The 20,519-nt window shown below is 43.6% G+C and overlaps 1 protein-coding gene across 1 annotated transcript in view; it reads right to left on the bottom strand.

Moving 5' to 3' along the window:
* frmd4a (FERM domain containing 4A) overlaps nucleotides 1-20,519 on the bottom strand; it is a 49,960-nt gene that overhangs the window by 28,081 nt on the left and 1,360 nt on the right. Inside the window, 2 exon segments of the mRNA XM_069161914.1 lie at nucleotides 1,260-1,354; nucleotides 6,105-6,170. Coding sequence (XP_069018015.1) covers nucleotides 1,260-1,354; nucleotides 6,105-6,170 — 161 coding nt within the window.

Here is a 20,519-nt window from a genome sequence, read left to right as displayed (position 1 = left end):
TATATAAAAGCACACTGGAAATTCCTCAGAAGAAAAACACGCCAAAACCAACAGCCACGTTTTCAAAGTGCTGCTTTTGTACATTGTGCAGCATCGAATGTTAACTGTATATTTCCCAAAAGATCTTGCCTTTTCAACGGTTTTCAGATTTTTTTTTTTTTTTTTAGCAATGCTACAAAGTTCAATTCATGCATAAAGAGAACAATTTCATCTGTCGTAGTAAACAATAATCGCATGGAAAACCCACTGTAAAACTTTGGTTTTTTTTTTTCTTCAACTAACTGTAAAATTGACCTGCTAGTACACATTATGGTTATTACACAATGACATTTGTTTCACTTTTTTTTCTATCCCTGTTGTCTATGACTGCAGATATGCTGACAATGGCATCACTGACATCGGTTTCAAGCAACCAAGCAGTTCAGATGCATTTGATTATGTTCACATGCCCTCCGTTCTAATGGCCTTTGTTTTGTTTACCAGCACAACAGGTTGCATCTAAACTGTGATACTAACTTTGCCTGTTGTCTGCTTCTCGTATCACTTTAACAAGTCCACTCCTAATAATTGAGTATCACGTCTGCTGTTAGTCTGGATCAAGTGGCAACCAGCAGTGACCTCGCCCATTGCTTTGTGAACGGCCGTTATGAAGTCTGGAGCTCAGAATTTGGCGCCATGTTGCTAGTCCCAAACGGTTCGGAGCCGGTAGGGAGCGGGGGATCTGTCTCGGTCGGATTGGAAACCCAGCTATTCTACTTCCCGCTTACCGATAGCCGTAACTTGACTGCGCCACAGGCATGTCAATCAAACAGACACGCCCACCCCCCCCCCCCCAAAATGCAGGCTTTTTTTTTTTTTAAAGATTTATTTTATAATCAATGATGGGATTATTTTCAAATGGACGGCCAGAATAATCTGGAAGAATACATTTAGACATACGGAAAACCTGTGGAGAAATTTTATTGACTGAGACTTTACGAGGGAAGTTGAATGGAAGTCTATAGAGCCGAAGGCTTTTTGGAGCCAACCTCTAGAGTCACCCGGTGGTATTACAGTTTAAGGCCACATTTTTCAGAGCCGGAAGCTATGTCCACTTTTGTATACAGTCTATGGTCTGGATGTAGTTACAGTGTTATGCATTGTATGCACATGTAATGCAGCACTGACAAACCCAATCCAACAAACAAGATACATTGAAGAGATAGTTCTACCACGTATGCTGCAGTTTTCAGTGGAACAAATATTTGAATGTGACTTACGTTTCATCTGTGTATGCAATTCCAAAGTATTCCTTCTCCTTGAGGTTGAAGTGTGAGGCCACGAGGTCCAGCAAGTCCTTGGCCATCAGCTTGGGCTGCAGGGAAGCAGATTATTTAGGCTGGGTTAGGTCCTGGTTATATTTATCAGTTATAACTTTCCTCGTAGATGAGGATAGTAGTTTATCACACTGCAGTTTAATTGGAACAAGTACATGTGGTAGAGCTTTATGCTAATGTATTATATTAGCTATTGACTTACTGCAATGACTAAGCATTCTGACAAACACCAGGGAAAAGAGGAAAAGAGCAAGAGAGGAGGAGATAAATGAGAGAGAGAGCGAGAGCACGAGAAAGATGGATGGAGTGCGGGGATGTTGCTGACAGTGCAGGTACCCTGCCCCCCCCCCCCCCCGCCTTTCTGACCCACACCGGCACTGCAGAGTCATGGCTCTGGGCTGGACCACTGTATTGCAGGGAGTGGGCTACAAGAGCTTCCTCGAAAACTAATACTGTGGAAACCTGCCCAAGCCATATGTGATGAGAGCCTCCACGGATCACAACACCCAGAGCATGCAGATCATCTTAAAGCCAAGCAGAGGCCAGGGACTGCTGCCATATGCTGCTGGTTTGTCACATCCTGAGTAACAGAACGCCCGCCCCTGAGGTTAACCATGGGTGTGCCTCGCCGCCTACATTCACTGTATACACACACCCCCACACACACACACACACACACACACACACGCGCACACGCACACAAAAAGGCGACACTATAGTACCAGATTTTTAAGAATCTCTTCCTAATGTCGTGTGCTATTTACTCACTGCACAGCTTCAACTTAGCTACTGAGAGCTATTTAAAGAGAAGGAGGTGATGTCATACAGATGCCAAGCACAGATGCCAAGCGCACACACACACACACACACACACACACCCACAACACACAACACACACACACACACACACACCTCCACTGACCTACATCCCATATAAGCACGACGCCTACAGTGATCCTGCTACATGTAAAGGCTCTGGAGAGATCACAAGTGAAAGAGAGAGCTTGAGGTGAAGTGAACATATGTTCAGGTTGATCTGCCGTATATTCCTCTGCACGAGTTCAATAGAAAATAACAGGGAATATGTGCTGGATAATTCTGTCTCCAAAACTCTTTGATGCAATGCTGCTACAAAACCCTACAATGTTTAGAAAAAAAATAAAGACTCCCAGACTACAATATTAAGGAATACTGAGGTTATCATAAATGTACAATTTCAAATGCATATTTACAGTAAGGAGTAATGAATCTGACACACTTAGCAAAGAATAAGACCATGATTGTGTTAAATTTGTATTTATTCTATGGCTGCGTGTTGTTTATTTATCACAAGCCGTGACTAAAGTGCTGACCTTCTCTATATTTAAGTCCTGATCTGTGTGACTCAACAGAAAATTGGCACTCCCGATCACAGAGACTCTGATCGGCTCTGTTAATTCTCCAAATGGAAGCGCAAGAACTTAACCCTCGACCCCTTTGAAGTTTTTCAGCACATTTCAGATGAAGAAATGTTAGAGTCTGAAAGGAGGGTATTCTTTATAGTATTAGCAGTAATTCATGTTTTGGTTCCGTCTGAGAAACATACACTGGTGGTCTTTCATTACCACATAGCAGTCAACTGCCTTAGCAACAGTATCAATTAAGCAACATCCATGCCACCGCAGGGTAACAAACAATGAGCAGGGGGACAGAGACACATGAACACAGAGTAAACTGTTGGAAAGATGATACGGCGATAAATAAACCCCAGATACACTGTTGAACATCAGAAACGCATGACTGCAGATGAAAAACAACACGGAGAGCATTCCTGTAAGGTTAGCCTGAGCTGCTTGCCACAACAATGTTAATACCAAGCAGACTGTAGAATCCCATTGGCAGCACTGGATAGTATAATTGACTTTGCTTGCCTCTCTCCAAGTGACAATACCCACGCACCTTTTCCATAAGCATGAACTACAGCTTATCTGTAAGATTGCAGATACCAGAAGTGTAATAATGTTGTGGAGGATATCACTAGTGATACAATCAGTGAATGACAGGCAATATAGTAAGTGATATGGCACACTAGACCTACACACACACACACAGACACACACAGAGACACACACACACACACACACGCACACACACACACACACACACACACACACACACACACACACCGTGGAGCCATCTATCAGACTGTACAGCTCTGTGCTAGCTTAGACAGCATTACTGCTAATAGATATTTAGCCTGTGCCTCCTCAGCAGCACAGGTAATTAACAGTGTAAGAATTACAGGGAGGTGCAAGCGAGGAGGAGACACACGCAAAGACAAATGCAAAGACGACACACGAGCTCACTTGGCTAGTTGGCAGCAAGTCATGGCTCAATCTCTGCAAACAGCTAGAAAGACCTTTGGTGTCTACAGAATTGCTCAGATTTAGGGGGCAATAAGTGATTTATCGGTGGCGGTCCACTGAGTCTAAGGCTGTGCCAGAATTAGGTTTTTTTTGTCACACATCCTGCATTAATTTAATTCTGTTTTAATCCTGAAATTCTGGTTTTAATGTTTTAATGAATGCTTTAGATGCAGACTTAACGTTGGAGCGCTTTCACGTCATGCTTCCTCACCAGGCATCTTACTAAAGTCTCCCTTTATGAACGTGGAGTCTTTAACATAAAAAAATGGCATGGGAAAGCAACACTGTCACACAACCTAACCTTAATACCCCATTCACTCTTTATCCTACACCACTCTGGCCTTAAAGAAGTGATACCACTGGACTCACAAAGTATATGTTCACCCAGTGGTGTATTTTGGTGGCCAGCTTCCATTTTATACAGCCTGGTCTATAGGTATGCTGTCCCTCTGGCAAATCGTTCCTGACCAATGAGGCATTGCTCCATTAACAAACCGCAGAGGACATGCTATCAAAAGGTAGGAGGGAGGGGATAAGGAAGGGGAAAAGGGTGAATGACACTTCTGGGATTAAGCAGCTGGTCAGTGTTACAAATCAGTGACAGAAGTGAGATCCAGCCTTTCAGAAGCTCGCTGGCTGGTGTGTTTGTCATGGCAACAACAACTTTAAATGAAAACCTTCACAGAACAGACTTAACTTGACGGCTGTTACGTGATCAGTTAGTAGTATTGTAAAAGTTCAAACTCAAAATTGTTTGCACCGCTTGTGGATTATAAAGAAATCCTTTTTTTGCAGACGAGTGGAGAACTCGACTGCTTCTTAGTTCAGCGGAAAACTAAGAATAACATTGGAATTCTCTCTGGTCCTACTTACAACTCACAGGCCACCAGAACATCCGCCCAGCAGAGAGGAGCAAGGACAGAGAGCGAGCGAGAAAGAAAGACAGCGGTATCCTGATTTATAAGACAATGGTTTGTTAATCACGTCCACTTTTCTGACTGTTTGTTATTCCTTCTCTCTTGCTCAAACCGTTGCCACACTGTAAAAAAAAAAAAAATACCTTTCTGTCTATACTAGGTGGTAAACAGAACTGATTTGATCACACAACATATCTGTACTATACCTTTAAAACACTACATAAAACAAAGGATGTTTGTTTTTGAGTCCTCGCCTTTCTTTTCATTTATTTGCTTGTTCAGTCCTTTCTTAATTGTCAAGAGGATGAAGAATGAGAGCAAAAGAAAGGATGAATAGATTATATGGAGCTGCAGCTGTTGTATTTGTAGAGCCAAACAGACAGCTACTGTAGCAATGGGAAATGCAGGTAAAACCAAGCAAGTGGATGAATGAGATAGAAGATATGGAGAGTGAAGAGTGGAAAGTCCGAGAGATAGAGAGAGAGAAAGTAGAAGAGGAGCTGAAAGAAGCACCAATTTGAAAGAGCGGATCAGTTCTGGCAGAGTAATCAAATCAGAAAGTCAGCAGACCTATCCCTGGCTCTCTCCTCCATTTTCTCCTCTCTATTGCCATCTCTTTAGTGTCATCTCCTGTCTTTCCATTCCTGAGCTCCCACCTCACTTCTATCTCTCCCTCTGAGCCTCCTGAGTTTCTGCGTCAATCTTTTTATTCTCCGCTTGCTCCTTTTCTCCTGTTCCAGGGCAATTACTTTCTTTTGTCTTCGTCTCTTTCCCGAGGAATCGAGTAATGGTCAGACCAAAGGGAGCTAAAAGGGAGGTTAGGAAGAGTACAAGGAGCTTCTAATGATTGTGTTTCAGTCCATCTGGCCAAACCATAAGAGAGTAAAAGGGACGACAAAATTGAGCGTTACCAACAATCAATGAAGAAAATACATGACCAGGTTTAACCCTGAGTAGCAAAGAGAAAGCAGATCAGAGTAGAGCTATCTGAAAAGGGGCTTTAAAGGACAGACAGGTTTTTTTGATTGCTGCTGCTGCCTTTGTTCATTACAGCAGAAAGACCTGCTCGGAGAATGGAAGGCTGAGAGTCGCTGCAATTTAGGGGAAGTAAAGCTTTCTGTTTAAGACTCATTCGAACTGAGCTCCACGTCAGGACGCATGGCTTCAACAGCGGTAGCAAATCAGTTTTGCGAGCACACCAGGGTTTGTTTTAATGTGTGTGTGTGTGTGTGTGTGTGTGTGTGGCGGAGGGAAAGGGGGTGGGGGGACGTTTGTGGAGAGATCAGGTGAGCACCAAGAAACTGCAAAGTCACCTACTGCTGACCAGATTTCCCTTTGTCAGCAATAATCGATTCCCTTAGGAAGGCACACATCAATTCTCTCTTGCTCTAAGGAAATGAGAATCTGTAAAGTGAGAGGGTGGAAAGTAAAGAAAGAGCTTAAGGCCGGGAAGAGGAGACACTCACCTGTACGAGTAGCTCCAGCTTCCTGTCGTCCAGGAGATGGACCTGACATCGCCTCCCCTCTGTCATCTGTGAAACAGAGACAAAAAAACCCCACAAGGGTTACTTCTTAGTATATAAATGAATTACAGCTTTTACATGTTATACCATTATACATCGAAGGTAGACCTGTGTATGGATTTCCAGTGATGCCAGTCATACAAAGGAAATTAATTAAATACCTCGCATATTCTGGTCAAACAAAAAGATGACGCATCCCCATTTCAATTTGTACAGTATGTGAGCCATGTGCTGTTTGGCGAACTTGAATGTTTCATGTCTTAACCAGGTTAGCTGAGCTAACTACACACAATGGGCCAATAGAGACAACGTCCTCTGTTCTCTGTTCATCACGGACATTTCTAACATTCCTCCTTTAGCAGGAAATCCATTATCCATCAGTGGACTGGCGACCACAGTGAGTGAAGCTGCCTGCTGACTATGTTCACCGGAGTGTTTGTCTGTGTTGCTGATACAGGGTTTGCTGAATAGAGAGCCAAAAAAAAGAAAAAAAAAAAGAAGAAGATAATATCCGTCCAGGCGTAAACACCGAAGCAGGTGCAATGATGAAACGGTCAACTGTGGGAAAACACCAAATATTTCACATGACAGACACAGTCAAGTTATATCTACAAACCTGCCTGGAAGTTTGCAACCACAAAGTGAAACACAAACAAATGCAAGACGACTAAGGCTTTAAAATTCAGTGGAGAAATGTGGCCTGACATTTCAAGACATATGAACAAAGTGTAAGAGTTGTGTGTGTGTGTGTGTGTGTGTGTGTGTGTGTGTGTGTGTGTGTATATCCTGGTGTTTTTCAGCACATGTGGAGTTTCTCCACAATTTAACAGGAAGCGGGGACCCTCAGGAACAGAAACACCCTCCGGCTCCTCCCACACTTCCCTCACATCTGTGAGATGGGATCTGGGGGGGGGGGGGGGGGGGGGGGGGGAGGATTGTGGGAGGTGGTGCATATAGAGGGGTAAGAAATGTTGAATAAGGAGAAGGAAGAGACGTCCTCATTGTCAACCAATTGATGGGAACTCCCTCTCCATAAAATAGATGCCATAAACGAGTGTAACCGGTTTGTAACTCTTTACCGTGAGGATGATATTGGCCACCTGAGGCTACTGCAACTTGGTAAGGGTGTGATCAACACAGGCACAACTTTAACAGACGCCTACTTTCTCACCATTCATGCCAACTTGCATCGGGGTGGTAGGCTGGAAGTGAGACTTTAGCGAAGGGATGAAGACACCAGAAAAAGAGAGGGAAAGAAGTGACGTAGTTGTGCCTCAACACTCATCCCTGTGTGAACTCCCCTGAATGGCCACTGTTGTGTGTGTGCGTGTGTGCGTGTGTGCGTGTGTGTGGCTTCGAGCTGCTCTGCAGGGTTCGGCTTACCCTCCCACTCACCATTGATCTCCTGTGGTTTGAGGGTTTAGATTGGGTGCACCTGTGCACACAGCGAGTGACTTGCACACCCTTGCATTTTCCAACGTTGCCTTTTGTTTTCGTCTCCTACCCTCCTGCCCTGGAGTTACATTACCTTTACAAAACGTTCCATGTTTATACCGTACACAGCGATTGTAATTATTACCATAACTACTGAGCGGGAGGTCAGTGGTGCAGACACAATCTCTTAAAAACAAATCTATAACCCTGAGATGCCAAGTGTATCTAAAGTTGCTGCGAAGGTATTAGACGATTCAATTAGATAATTTTGGAAGCCATTTTGCTTCATGAACTCATCTCACTCACTGAGGACAAAGAAGAGGACAGTATACTAAGCAAACAGCTTCCTTAAGTATCTTATCTGCAGAATACTTTAAAACTGCAATGCAGACAGTGTATGCACACACATACACACAAGTATGAACACTCTCACTGGCACTCAGCTTGAGGCACCTGGGAATACTGCAAACCATAACGTCAAGGTAACAAATCACTGCCCTCAGGCTAAAATTAGGCAGCCCAATCTGCCCGAAACAGACGCTTATTGGTTTTAGTCATAAAATTGGCTTTGTGGTATTGGGCACATGCTACCGAGTTTCTATCCGCCGTGAAACCAAATGTAATAAAGTCTCTATGAATAGCTTGATGTCATTAAACATTGGTTGAAAATCAGGACTTAAATGTAATGTTGCTGCAACATGAGACAAAGAGTGTACGAGCAGGATTTTGAACATTATTAGAAGGTCCTTTAAGCATAAAAAAAAAAATAAAAAAAAAAAATCACCGTGTGCAGCCTACATGTTCACTGAGAGGCTGGAAACACACATGTGTTGGCTGCACCACCTCGTCCTGGTGTGTGTGATTCCTGCTGCATGTAGCCCACCCAACATTTCGGACCCATTACCTCGTCGGGATTGAATTGGCTAACATGCATCCTCAGGCCTGACTCACTGGCAAGACACGCTGAGATTAAAAGGCAAGAGATGGGAGATGAAGAATATAAACCTTACAACGCTGTTGGGAAGCAGCCGGGGTTTCGTTATTTCGCTGGAGCTGACACCCTAAATTACGGACACGGACACACACACATGCATGCAGAGACAGTTGACAGTGATGCTTGGTCAGTGCCTGCGACGGCAGTAACGTTATCATTAGTTGGTACCTTGCAAACACACGCTCCCTGCGAGGCTCCCACACAGAAACCGACTCCGAGAGGGGTAGAGAAACAAATGGAAAAAAAACAAAACAACAAAAACAAAAACCCGAATATTAATCCCAGAAACAAACGAGTCGTGCTACTGTCAAAAAAAAAAAAAAAAAAAAAAAAAAAATCATCCAAAAACACCCCCTTTTCCTGGCCGGCCTGGAGGAGGAGGCACATCAGCATCCATGTTTGTGACCATTAGTTAGTTAGAAGCGACGCGGCTGATTGTTTCCTCCCGTTATTATCTTGTAAACACCACAGCGCCGGTGTGCTCGTCTCATATCTTCGCCAGTCAAGCCCAAAATATCACGGCGCTAATTAACGGCGACCGAGGAGCGTTTTTTTTTTTATTTTTTTTCCCCTTCCCCTCTCATCCCTCCTTCGGAAAGCAAGAGAGCCCTCACGTTGTGCGTTAGGACCCCCCCCCTTTCCGCTACCGGGCTCCGTGCGCACAAACGGTTGCGTGGCCGACGGGAGAACCGTACCAACGGTCAGCCACCGACGGGGGCCGAGGCGGAAGAAACGGCAGAGGCGTATTCCGGTCTGCCTTCCCTTCCCTTTTTTTTTTTTTTTTTTTTTTTTTTTTTTTGCGCGCTGTGTTTCTCGCTGTCATCGGAGTTGCTTCGAAAAACACGGGAATAATGGAGGCAAGATGTGGGGGCGGGGAGAGGAGGAGATGAGGGGGAATTTTTCTGCAGCAGCTCGCAGCCATGAGAAACTGCAGACCACTCTCCGTGTGCGTGTGTGTGTGCGTGTTACACCCACCCAAACACACATCTGTGTCTGCAGAGCACACCAATATGTCATTAAGGCAAATGATCAGTAACAATGAGCAGTGAGCAGCAGCCTGCCCACTTCACCAGGCAGCTCTACTCTCTGTGCAGGGCAGAAAGACCCTATCCTCAAATGACTGATCACTTTATACCAGGCCAATACCACGTGTATTTTGACAGATTTCCTGAAGCCCAAATGGTTAGATGGTTATCTCCTCTGTTTAAGAGTAAAGGGGGTTCAACCTACATCCTGGTTTGGTCTCTCTTTCTCTCTTTTTCTCTCTCTTCCTACAGATTGTCACTTCCTGTCTGCACTTTTAAACACAAATCTCTGGCTCTCAGGTTTTGGCTTGCTTGAATGAATCCTGGCCTTGAGTCTACTGCAGCCGTTGGACTGACTCTCCTTGTGTGTGTGTGTGTGTGTGTGTGTGTGTGTGTGACCTAAATTGGGCACTTGTGTTCACCTTACACAGCTGGAACAGCAGCCGTTGAAACCACAAGTTGTTAACATAACAAAATCAATCCGGAGTGCCATAAATAGATACTAATGTGTGCAGCAGAGGCAAGGCTGAGCCTATAGGCTGCCTACTGTCAATATAGTGTTTGAATGACTCAGCTTTTCTATTGCATTACAACATGAGTCATCCCCATGTTATGAAAACAGTGCCAGGCCACATATATATATATATTTTTATCGAAGCTGCCTGCATTAGGTAGAGTTGACTATTTCCTCTTATCAGTTTATGTTATAAACACAGTACGTCTGAGCCAAATACACTTGCACCATATCTGAAAAAACATGAGCGTAATCTTAATTTGCAGGATTCATCAGAAATACTTTGTTCCAAGACTTTAAGCAATACAAAGATGCACTTACATTCGATGTGCTTGGCTTGAACAGCTTTGTTGCTGGCATAGCTGCAACCCCACAATTCAGCTTAGTTTGCTAAAACGTAAAGGGTCACATGAGAAAAGAGGAGGTGTATTCTTTCCCCCCTCCTGCTGGATTTTTCTTGTTTCTGGACATTTTTGGCCTGCTCCAGACACCGGAAACTGGCCTGTCCAACTTAAACATCTCCAGATGACTTTCTCTTTGCCTTTAATACATGTACAACCGTCCCTCGTTCTCTTTCCTTGGTCAAATGCATATCTCCCTTTATTGGTAGCTTCCTCAGTTTGCTATCACAAGGGCCCTGTTGTTTGACCAAAGCGAGGGAGGGAGAGAGAGAGAGAGAAGGGGACAAAGCAGGCAGCGGGTAAAAGGGGTAAAGCCGACAAAGACAGAAGAGGAGAAGAAATGAAGTGCAGTGTAAAGAACCTGAATACTACATGAGTTTATGAATTATTGTTTCTGTTTGGAATGGATGAGGAGCTGAATGAGAGCGGGCAGATTCACAAAATAAGACGGAGAGGAAAAGGAAGGAAGAAAGGAAGCGAGGCAGGAAGGAACAATAACAAGCAGCTGTGATTTAGTGAGCCACTCCGTCCAATGTTCGTGCCCCTTTATCGTGCCCCTGCACGCTCACCTCTCTGTGACCCACAGAGAGTATTTCCAAGGTGAGAAACACTTGTAGGTGTGACATATCTGGGCCCTTGTTATGGAGCCGGTGGGCTTCTATTCTGGGCTGAGGTGTGGTCGCAATGAGATGCTGATCCGGTGGATTTCGGGTCCAAAGGGGAACGATCTGAATGGGTGAGGCGGGTTTAACAAGCGGCGGGTATTAAGAGTCAAGTTTTAGGGTCGGGCAGGGGAACCGGGCTGTTGGTTTGTTCTGGAAAAAGGTAACCTATATTGGTGGAGTGTGATATAAACACAGCTGAACGGTTAATTGAAGCAAGATGGAGAATCTCTTTAACCCTGACTGTGGGACGCTGCGGTAGGCAGTTAAGACAGACACACATGCTCCGTGCTCTCTGTTTTGCTCTGTCTGCCGTCTGCTTGTCCCCCATATTTATGGAGACTAAATAAACACACACTTTTAAACACGTCAAATTGAGAGCAAGCGTGGTCTGAGACGAGTAGCACTGCGATGATTTATGACGCTGAGATCATTATATCTGAATAGGCTTTATGACTCGTTGTTTTTTTTTTTTTTTTTTACAGTATCTACATATGGTGCAGATTAAATTACAGCACAAGATTCTGAAAAAAATATTTCTCTATAGGCTTCAGTCTCTGTTCAGTTCACTGGTTTATTGAAAACCCGATAGAAAAAAATGTGCGTGACTAAATCCTGTCTTCTCCTCCACCTAGCGCTTCATGTAGTGGCAGAGAGAGATGGAGCAGGGAGGGTCAGAGAAAGGCGGCCAGGAATGTCTAGAGAAACGAGGAGAGATCTGTTTTGTTTGCTCAAGTGTGTGCATGTGCGAGTGTGTGCATGGAGGTTTTTTGTGTGTGTCTGTGAGCTCCACCCTCCCTGCCCGTGAGTGACTTTGGGACTGAAATGTGGTTTCAGTTAGGGCGTTTAAAAAAAAAAAAAAAAAATCAGAAACATACTGGCACTTCAAACAAACTGGAGATATTTCTGTAGCCAACTCTGCTTTGTGCTCATTTTTACTACAAAGCTCCATTCCCAGACTTTCACAAAAAAAGAAAAAAGAAAAAAGTATTGGCCCTGTTTTTTACACAGAATCACAACTTTAACTAAAGCTGACAGATGGAGATGCTTATGAATTTTAACTACTACATAGGCACTTTTACTGGGTACATTGATGTGAGGTGTTTCAGTAGGCACAGTAAAGACATGAGGAGTCATGCTTTGTAGTAGACTTTGTGTGAACCAAACTTTTTGTTGTGCTGAATCCAAACAAATCCATCGCCGCCTTCAAGTTCAACTCCGCTGCCATTTGCACCCAGAGGAGCCTCAATTCTTGATAAACTGCAAAGATACGGGCATCATTTCTTGGCTCGTTCTGAAAAGAGCCAGAGGACATTCTTGCCGTACATATTTCATATATACACATATGTGCAACAAAAGAGAAAACTATCATCAAGGGTACTCCAAGTAATATGCAATATGTGAGCCAATGCTTGCACGTTACGAGACTTTGTTGTATATTTAAGAAAAATAAAAGGGGTGAAGATAACACATGAAGACAGACTATTATTATTTTGTATTGGTACAGAGAATTTGAATATGCCTTGTAGCCATAACATTGAAATATTTCACCTTGTTCTTGCTGAATTCCTGATGCTCTAAAATTCTTCACAGATTCCCCACTGAAAGGTCACATTATCTAACCCTGATATAACCAAATGCTTTATTTGAAAAAAAAAAAAAAGAAAAAAAAATGCACAAGAGCTGTACTGTAAATTGAATATCTTACTTAAACAATTAGTGATATATTCTTACAAAACAGCGCCAATGGACCCTCGTAATCTCTGTTCAGTCCCTGGTTTAATATCCTCCATTGTTCCCTTTCCTTTCTTTTGCATTATTCATCCATGATATGCTCTTATTTTAACTGTACTTTCGGATTTCACTGAGGCAAACCCTACGTGGCTGACAAAACTGGGGCACACAGATGTGCACGTGTGCACGGACACTCACACGGTGCCTGAAGTTATACTTGCAACAGGAAATTTCGAAAACAAGACGACAGCATATGTCTCCTGTGATGACATCCCAGCAAATAAAAGGTTTCCATGAGCGCAGTGCAACGATACAGCGCCACAGTGTGTCAGCTCGAGGTCAAATCACCAGGAGACACTTTAGTGAGCGTGCACGCAGGCCACCCTCTTACATGCTGCCCATCATTTCTTTGAACTTGATGGTCACCCATGTCTCCTTATTTTGCTTTTCTTTTTTAAGAGGATGAGATGTATTAAAAAAAAAAAAGTCAAAAGGGATTATTCCACTTTGTCAATTTCCCAAAGGAGGGATAAGCCACCTTTCTTCCACGGCTCTCTGTCCATGTCTGCTCTCGCTCTCAGATTACTCTTGTCGATCAGCTTTGCCCTTCACTGACATGGACTGGACATTCCTTAAATTCCAGTCCAAAGGGAGCACTTGCTTATAAAGCCATTATAAGTACAATGGTTGTGTGTGTGTGTGTGTGTGTGTGTGTGGGCCATACATCTGCTCTGTGTTTTGGATGAAATGGATTTTAGTTGATTCTGTAACTAAAGTATCTTCGAGGAAGGACAGAAAACGGGGTGACAGGGGCGAGAGGGGCAGCTCGACTGCCGACAAACTAAACAAGAGGAGCACAAAGGTCCAGGACAAATAGGTATGAGTGATGTCATGTCTTCAGGACTTTTATCCCAATGAAACACAGTCTTTGTGATCAAGGGGGCTGATCTGCCAGGATGTGGACTGTCAGCGTGAGTCATTCACAGGGGAAGGATCTTTTACCCCTACACCTCCACTCTTCATCTATAATTTACAGAATGAAAAATCACTGCAGACCCCAGTGACCCTGTGTTCACTGATACTGCTGGCAAGGCATGCAGAAAGACAGTGTGACGTAGAATGGGGTATTTGATTCTGCACTCCTAACAGTATCCCATATATAAATGTATACAGTGCGTGAGTGTGTGTGTGTGTGTGTGTGTGTGTGTGTGTTTGTGTAGTCTCTTTTAGCTTGTAAACCCACTGAACTTAGTCTATTGATGAATCTGCCTCCTTGAATTCTCTTTGTCTTTTGCTTCTTCTGCCTTTCTTTTGGTTTCTCATGAGCAAATAAACATCATGCGCACACTCTTACTCTCACTCACACACATACACACACTCCTGGCCTAAACTCAAGGGCACTATGTGCCGCAGAGTGGTTGAACTCTAGTGGCCTCTATGCTGTGTCCTGTGACTGGATAGAATACCAAACACTCTAATCATTTAGCATGCTGAATATTAAACAGTGCTGTCTGCTAACTCCTGTGTGTGTGTGTGTGTGTGTGTGTGTGTGTGTGTGTGTGTGTGTGTGTGTGTGTCACAGTCCTAATGTATTCTACTAGCCTATTAAACATGTACCCTGAAACCAGAACAGCAGGGGAAAGGAGAGTTTTGGGTAAAAGCCCTCAAATCCTCTATGTTCTTGCTGATTTTGCTGTTGTGTGTGTGTGTGTGTGTGTGTGTGTGTGTGTGTGTGTGTGTGTGTCCTTCAGGTCCAAAGACCCTTCAGGCTAATTAGGGAGACAACCAAACAACAACATCTCTCAAAGCACTAGCTTTACAGGAGCACAGTGAGCTTCCATCCACATAGCCGCTCTTCGGTTTTTAAACCACTTACTTCTTTCGCTGAGTTGCATAGAAACATCCTACATTGTCAAGGTGACACACGCATGCACATAAATGTTCGACCGGCCACAATGCCCAGTGCTCGCCAGACTAAGATGCAAACAAAAGTTGTCATGGCAACTTATGGAGATCTAGCCGTGTGCACACTCTGCCAGAAATGTAGGGCACTTAGAGGAGGAGACAGTCACACAATGCTGAGACGGTATGACCCAGGAGTATAAATTCAAAGTAAAAAGGCATGCAATGAAGGTTTCCCTCACAAAATGATTCAATATAGCCGATGACAGTATCGTGATCCCGAGACGGCAAAGAAAAGGAAATCCTTTGCTCTAGAAACTGAACATATAGCATATATTTTACAAAGACATAACCTCTACCCTGCTCCCCCTCAGGCTATACTGGCTCACGATGACGTAAGAGGGTTTATGTGCATGAACAATGCAGTTACAGGTACACAGAGAGAAACGAAAACACGTGCTTTCAGCAGTGAAGATGGTGAGGGCGAGGAATTCACAGGGGAAGGTCTGAAACCGGTAAAGAAGACAGGTAGGACAAAAAGTTGGAATAACCCGGGGACGAGGCAGGCAGACAAATTGTGGCAACATAACAATGAAAACAGAAGCAACTGGGAGATGAGAAGTGACGAGGTGAATACGGTGCAGCTTGAGACCTTTCTTTATCTTCCTCCTGGATCTACTTTTAGATATTCGAATGACAAATAGAGGAGTGAAAAAGAGCTATCAGTCCCTCCACCAGCTCTGTCCTGCAGCCAATCTGGTCTGCCTCCTATGTGCTCCACAGCCGGGATTTATCAGTCCAAAGCTTCGGTTCATTGTGACTGTGCTCCATTACTACACACTTGATTCCTCTGAGCCAGGGTAATGAAAAATGACCCAGCTCATCTGCAGGGAGAGCCCTTTGGCAAGTGTGTGGTCTGTGTGTGTGTGTGTGTGTGTGTGTGTGTGTGTGTGTGTGTGTGTAGATATGAATGTGGGTGCAATTCCTCTTGTCCAAAGGGAATCCCATCGCAGTAAAGGTATTGAATGTCTTCCATTTGGCCATTTCGCTTCAAGGAGAGCCAGAATCTAAAGGCAGGAGGTGGAAGGCTTTTTGCTCAATAAATAAAAACACCCGATCAATCACACAGATGCCACACTTACAGATGAGAAGTGGGTTCATTTTTTTTTTTAGGTTAAGTGAAGGAATTATTTGTCAAAAGCTTGTTTGGTATCTTATGGCACTTGACATTTTTTTTTAAAAAAACAGGTAGCAGAGAGTTTCAGAGAGAGCATGCACACGTGTGATCATCGAGCCTGCAGGAGTACATCCAGTACTTGGCAGACAGTTTGAAGGCATTTCATCACAATAAATTGCCTCAAAATGATATGACTGACATGATTTATTAAATTCTATACAGTGGCTGACCCTGCCTCCCCAAAGGCCATGGGAAGTAAAATGACTAAGCCTCATTTTGTCTGAACATGTGTACATAATATTTTCAGCTCTTGTTCAGCATTATGTGACTGATGCAGTAAATTGTTGGTTCTGAATACTTTGGCTCAGGGAAATAATAATATTGATTTTCATCATATTCGTACATCTTCAAAAGTTAATACACAAAAAACGTTAAACCTCTGTTCGGTAAACACACGTGGACTCACTGTTAGAGGATATAATATTCAGACAAATAGAGGATCTGAAAGTCCCTGAGAGGGATTTCCTCAGATATTTACCAGATTCTCATGGTAATCCTTCGGGATTACCAGTCTATACTGAGGCCCTAACCTCTGAACTTAAAACATTGTAAACTCTTATATCCCCAACACTAATGCCACAGTTAAACCTATCACTTCCCTCAATAGAAGAGGACCACCTCCAAAAATCCGATACCACGTCCGCTCTGGCCACTCACTGGGAGCTCTGGCCGCGATTCAGACACACTTAGAGGATTTAAAGGGATACTGGCCAGATTTATCAAGTAGGCCGCTCAACCTTGGTCCGACAAAAAAACGAGCAGATATTGTAAGCCGTGTGTTTTATCATGTTTAACATCTCAATGGTCTCCAACATGGCAAGTGATACCTGGGAAAGCGTTCACATTTGGCGATCTCTTAATATGAAATCAAAAACACTGTCAGCAATGCTTGGATAAGGAATATTTTTGAATGTCGTGTGACAAAAATACATGATTTCTCTTGGACAAAGTAGAAATAGCATCCTGTTTTCATTTGGTGCCATGCCTCAAACCAGAGAATCACGTCAGTCCTTTGGGATGATTGCATGCGTGTGAGGAAGTGAATGCTCAATCATCCAAACGCCTGTAATTAATCAAGAGCGTGGTCATCCTATCAAGTAGTGTGACATATTCTCACATTAACAGAGACATTAGATCCCGGCAAGGCTAAGAAGCTTACAGTGCACAGTAACTAAATGATAAAATCGCACATGGACGTATAAATGGAGGAGGGGTGCCAGGCTTTAAATGTTTAATATGTAACAAGGCTGCAAATCACCAGAAGACTCATCAAACATGTTTATATCAACAAAATATGGATGACAGATTAAACTTTGATCATGATTCATGATTTATGAGTTCAGAGAAAATTGTTACTTTCGTTCAAGTGGTGATGAATCTCTAGAAGAGCCTTTTTTTTTTTTTTATTATGTTCAGACACCAATGAGCCTTCCCCCCTCTTTCTTTTCCTCGTTCACACACACACACATTTAAACTCACACACTGGGTATTTGATAAACCTGGGAATCGAGAAGTGGAAATGTTTTCCAGACGAACTATGCAAATAAGACCTTATCCCCAGGGAGACACTGTAAACGGCTTCAACCACCAACACATCTACAGAGGGGTGTTTGTGTGTGTATGCCTATGCAGGGATATCAAACACAAATATGCCTCCAGCTAGTTGCCGACAAATTATAAAATTGCAAAAAGATAAATAAACAAACTACTGGAAAAATTTAGGACAATGTCTGCTCCGGCCTTCTACCCCTCCCATCGCCGAGCCTCGCTCTGCTGGTTCTGGGAAAAGATTTTCTCATACAGATCCGGACTTTGGCAATGAGAACAAAGATTACTGCCAGACAGCAAGAATGATCAAAATTCTTCAGTAGGAAGTCACAAGTTCAACTTCAACTTCATCCTCTCTCCAATAATTACTTGGCTGGAAAACAGGGGAAAACGGAATACGGTGAGAAATTAGCAAGGACATGCAAATTTACATTTCTGGATATTTGCCCGCCTGTCAAAAGGTTATTTACTGACATCTGTTTCTGTGGAAGATGAGAACAAACGGATGATAAACTGAACATGAGCGTCAGAGAGACTTGATGAACTGAACTGAGTACAATCGTGACCTGATTCAGGGGAGCTGCTGGCAATCACAGTCGACTTTTCTTTCGAGAAAATCCACTTGCTTGAAAACACCAGGGTTTGACTGAGCGCCCGTAGCTTATCAGACCACAAACAGAAGAGGTAACTGAACAGATACAAATGAAGCAAGTCCCACACAGAAGAAGGATTGTGTACCTCAGTTATTTCAGGGTTGTGCAGCTGAGTCTCTGGTTCGTATCATAATGGGACTCATCAGTGGGAAGGGAATATGATGCATGACAGAGCTTTTCTCACAGGAAACAGGACCAGATGAGCTCAGTGGGAGTAAACTGGCCTGGCTTTCAGTCCCAAGTATGATGCACTAGAGTCTACAAGCTAACACAGCAGCGCCGTATAATGAGTATGTATGACAGATGTGACATAATGTGAGACTTTAAATATGTATTAAACTTTTCAGAGGGTTTGTGTTGCTAGGAAACAGCTTAGATCAAAGTTGATTTCCCATCCAGGAGAACCAGCCTCCTGTCAGCTACTGTTATTAGCAAGCGCTGTAACAGGAAATAAGCCAAGTCTATCGAGGATGTTTATCTTGTCAAGTCTGAAAAGATCTACAGAGATGCTGAACACGTTGGGGATGAGGTTTGCTTAATAAGTCACTTCAAATTCTTAAGAACAAAATGATGGCTTGTGGTAAGTCTTGTGAGTTGCATTACAGTGGTGACTACAGGTAAATACAAAAATCTTGCAACTTAGGGAAGACCCAAGCACCTGTGTTTGCCGTCGTCCTTACGCTTGCTTCTTCCCCATGCAGGATATCCTGCCTTTGAGAAGAGGTGAGGTGGGGGAAGAAGGGGGGCTGGTGTGAGGGGAAAAAAATGACAAAAAGATCCAATACACACAGCTGAAATCAATGCGAATGGAAAGCAAACATGAGAAATGACAAACAATTACCCAGAGACACTGTCTAACACAGCATTGCCCTAACACGCCTGTTGGTGCTCACCCTGTTTAAAGGGTTACACCACCAGAGGAAAAAATGTGTGACTGGAGGCTGTTGAGTCAATATTACTCAGCCTGATGTATGAACGTGTGAAAAAACGTCTGCGTTCTCTCACGAGAGACAAATGTGAGCAAACAACATCTCGCAAATGTTGCAGTCTGCTGGTTATGTAGCACTACAGCTCAATCACTGCTCCACACAACACGCAGAACCCTGCGAGTGCGAAATCATCACCTTGACATAGAATATGTGTTGCACACCGGAGTGCAGGAAAATATCTGGGCTCATGTCATGATTGAGAATACTTGACTGCTGGTGATGGATTTCTTTGCCAGTGCGAGTTAAAAGGAGAGCACAGACAGAGAGTTAAAAGTAATTTAAGTAGGAAAAGAAGCAAAAATAGAAAGTTGGATAGAAAGTTAGGGTGCAGGTTTAGGTCAGAGCGCTGAAGTGGAAATGTTTTTTGTTTTTTTTCATTTCAAGAGGAAAGAAGACGGTGGAAAAGAAGCGAAGAAAGTGAAAACAGGTTGATAAAATATAAAGACTCGGTTATTCTAGCTCTCTCTTGCTGACTTTCTCTCTCCTTCTATTGTGTGTGTGCCAGTTGTGTGAGCCTGGGTATCTCATTAACAGTAATAGAGGAAGCCGGACAGAGAGGCAGTGCAGTGAGCCAGGGATATCCCCATCCTGCAGCCTGACACACTGACCCCCCCTTCTCTGCCTGTACAACTCCCTCCACTATTAAGTGCTCCACCTTGGGCCGTACCACTGCATCAGGCCAGGGGGAGATATGTTGTTTGCAGTTCATCAAAGCACGAGTTTAGGATGTTAAGGAAAGAGTTAAAAGAGCTCTGCCTGAAAGGTGTTTGGGTGTGGCCTCTGTCAGACCTCTCTAAACCAGGAGGGGGTTTTAAGGAGGGGTTTGACTTCGTGAGGGCTGGTGAATTATTTTAGCTTCCTCTGATTGTGTTACCCTCCCTCAGGATGCTTAAACTTCAGAGCTACATAAAACCGCATTTCAAGACAAAAGTTAAAATAACAACCCAGCTTATGCTTCACTTGAGAATAAAAAAAAGGAATCAGAGAAAAAAGACAGGAAAACTCAGTGTGTGTGTGTGTGTGTGTGTGTGTGTGTGCATGTACTGATACTGAAAGATGAATTTGTGCTATGCAGTACAGTGTGTCCTTTTTGTCATCTAGCAACAGGCCTGGTAAATCTCTGTGTCTGGTTTGTCCTGGCGGTGCCAGCTGCATACAGGGCAGGTGAGACGCCTGGGGAATACTAATGGCTCCATGAAAGCCCTGAGTACCAATTCAGACCTGGTGAAGTGAATACTGATCAACCATTCTGCTGAATCACAGCT

Source organism: Embiotoca jacksoni, unplaced genomic scaffold, assembly GCF_022577435.1.
Source record: "Embiotoca jacksoni isolate LCO1_2020_lvr unplaced genomic scaffold, fEmbJac1.0.p SCAF_3, whole genome shotgun sequence".
In the NCBI taxonomy this organism is placed as follows: domain Eukaryota; kingdom Metazoa; phylum Chordata; class Actinopteri; family Embiotocidae; genus Embiotoca; species Embiotoca jacksoni.
Note: the sequence above shows the minus strand (reverse complement) of the source record. Positions and strands in the feature narration are given on the sequence as shown.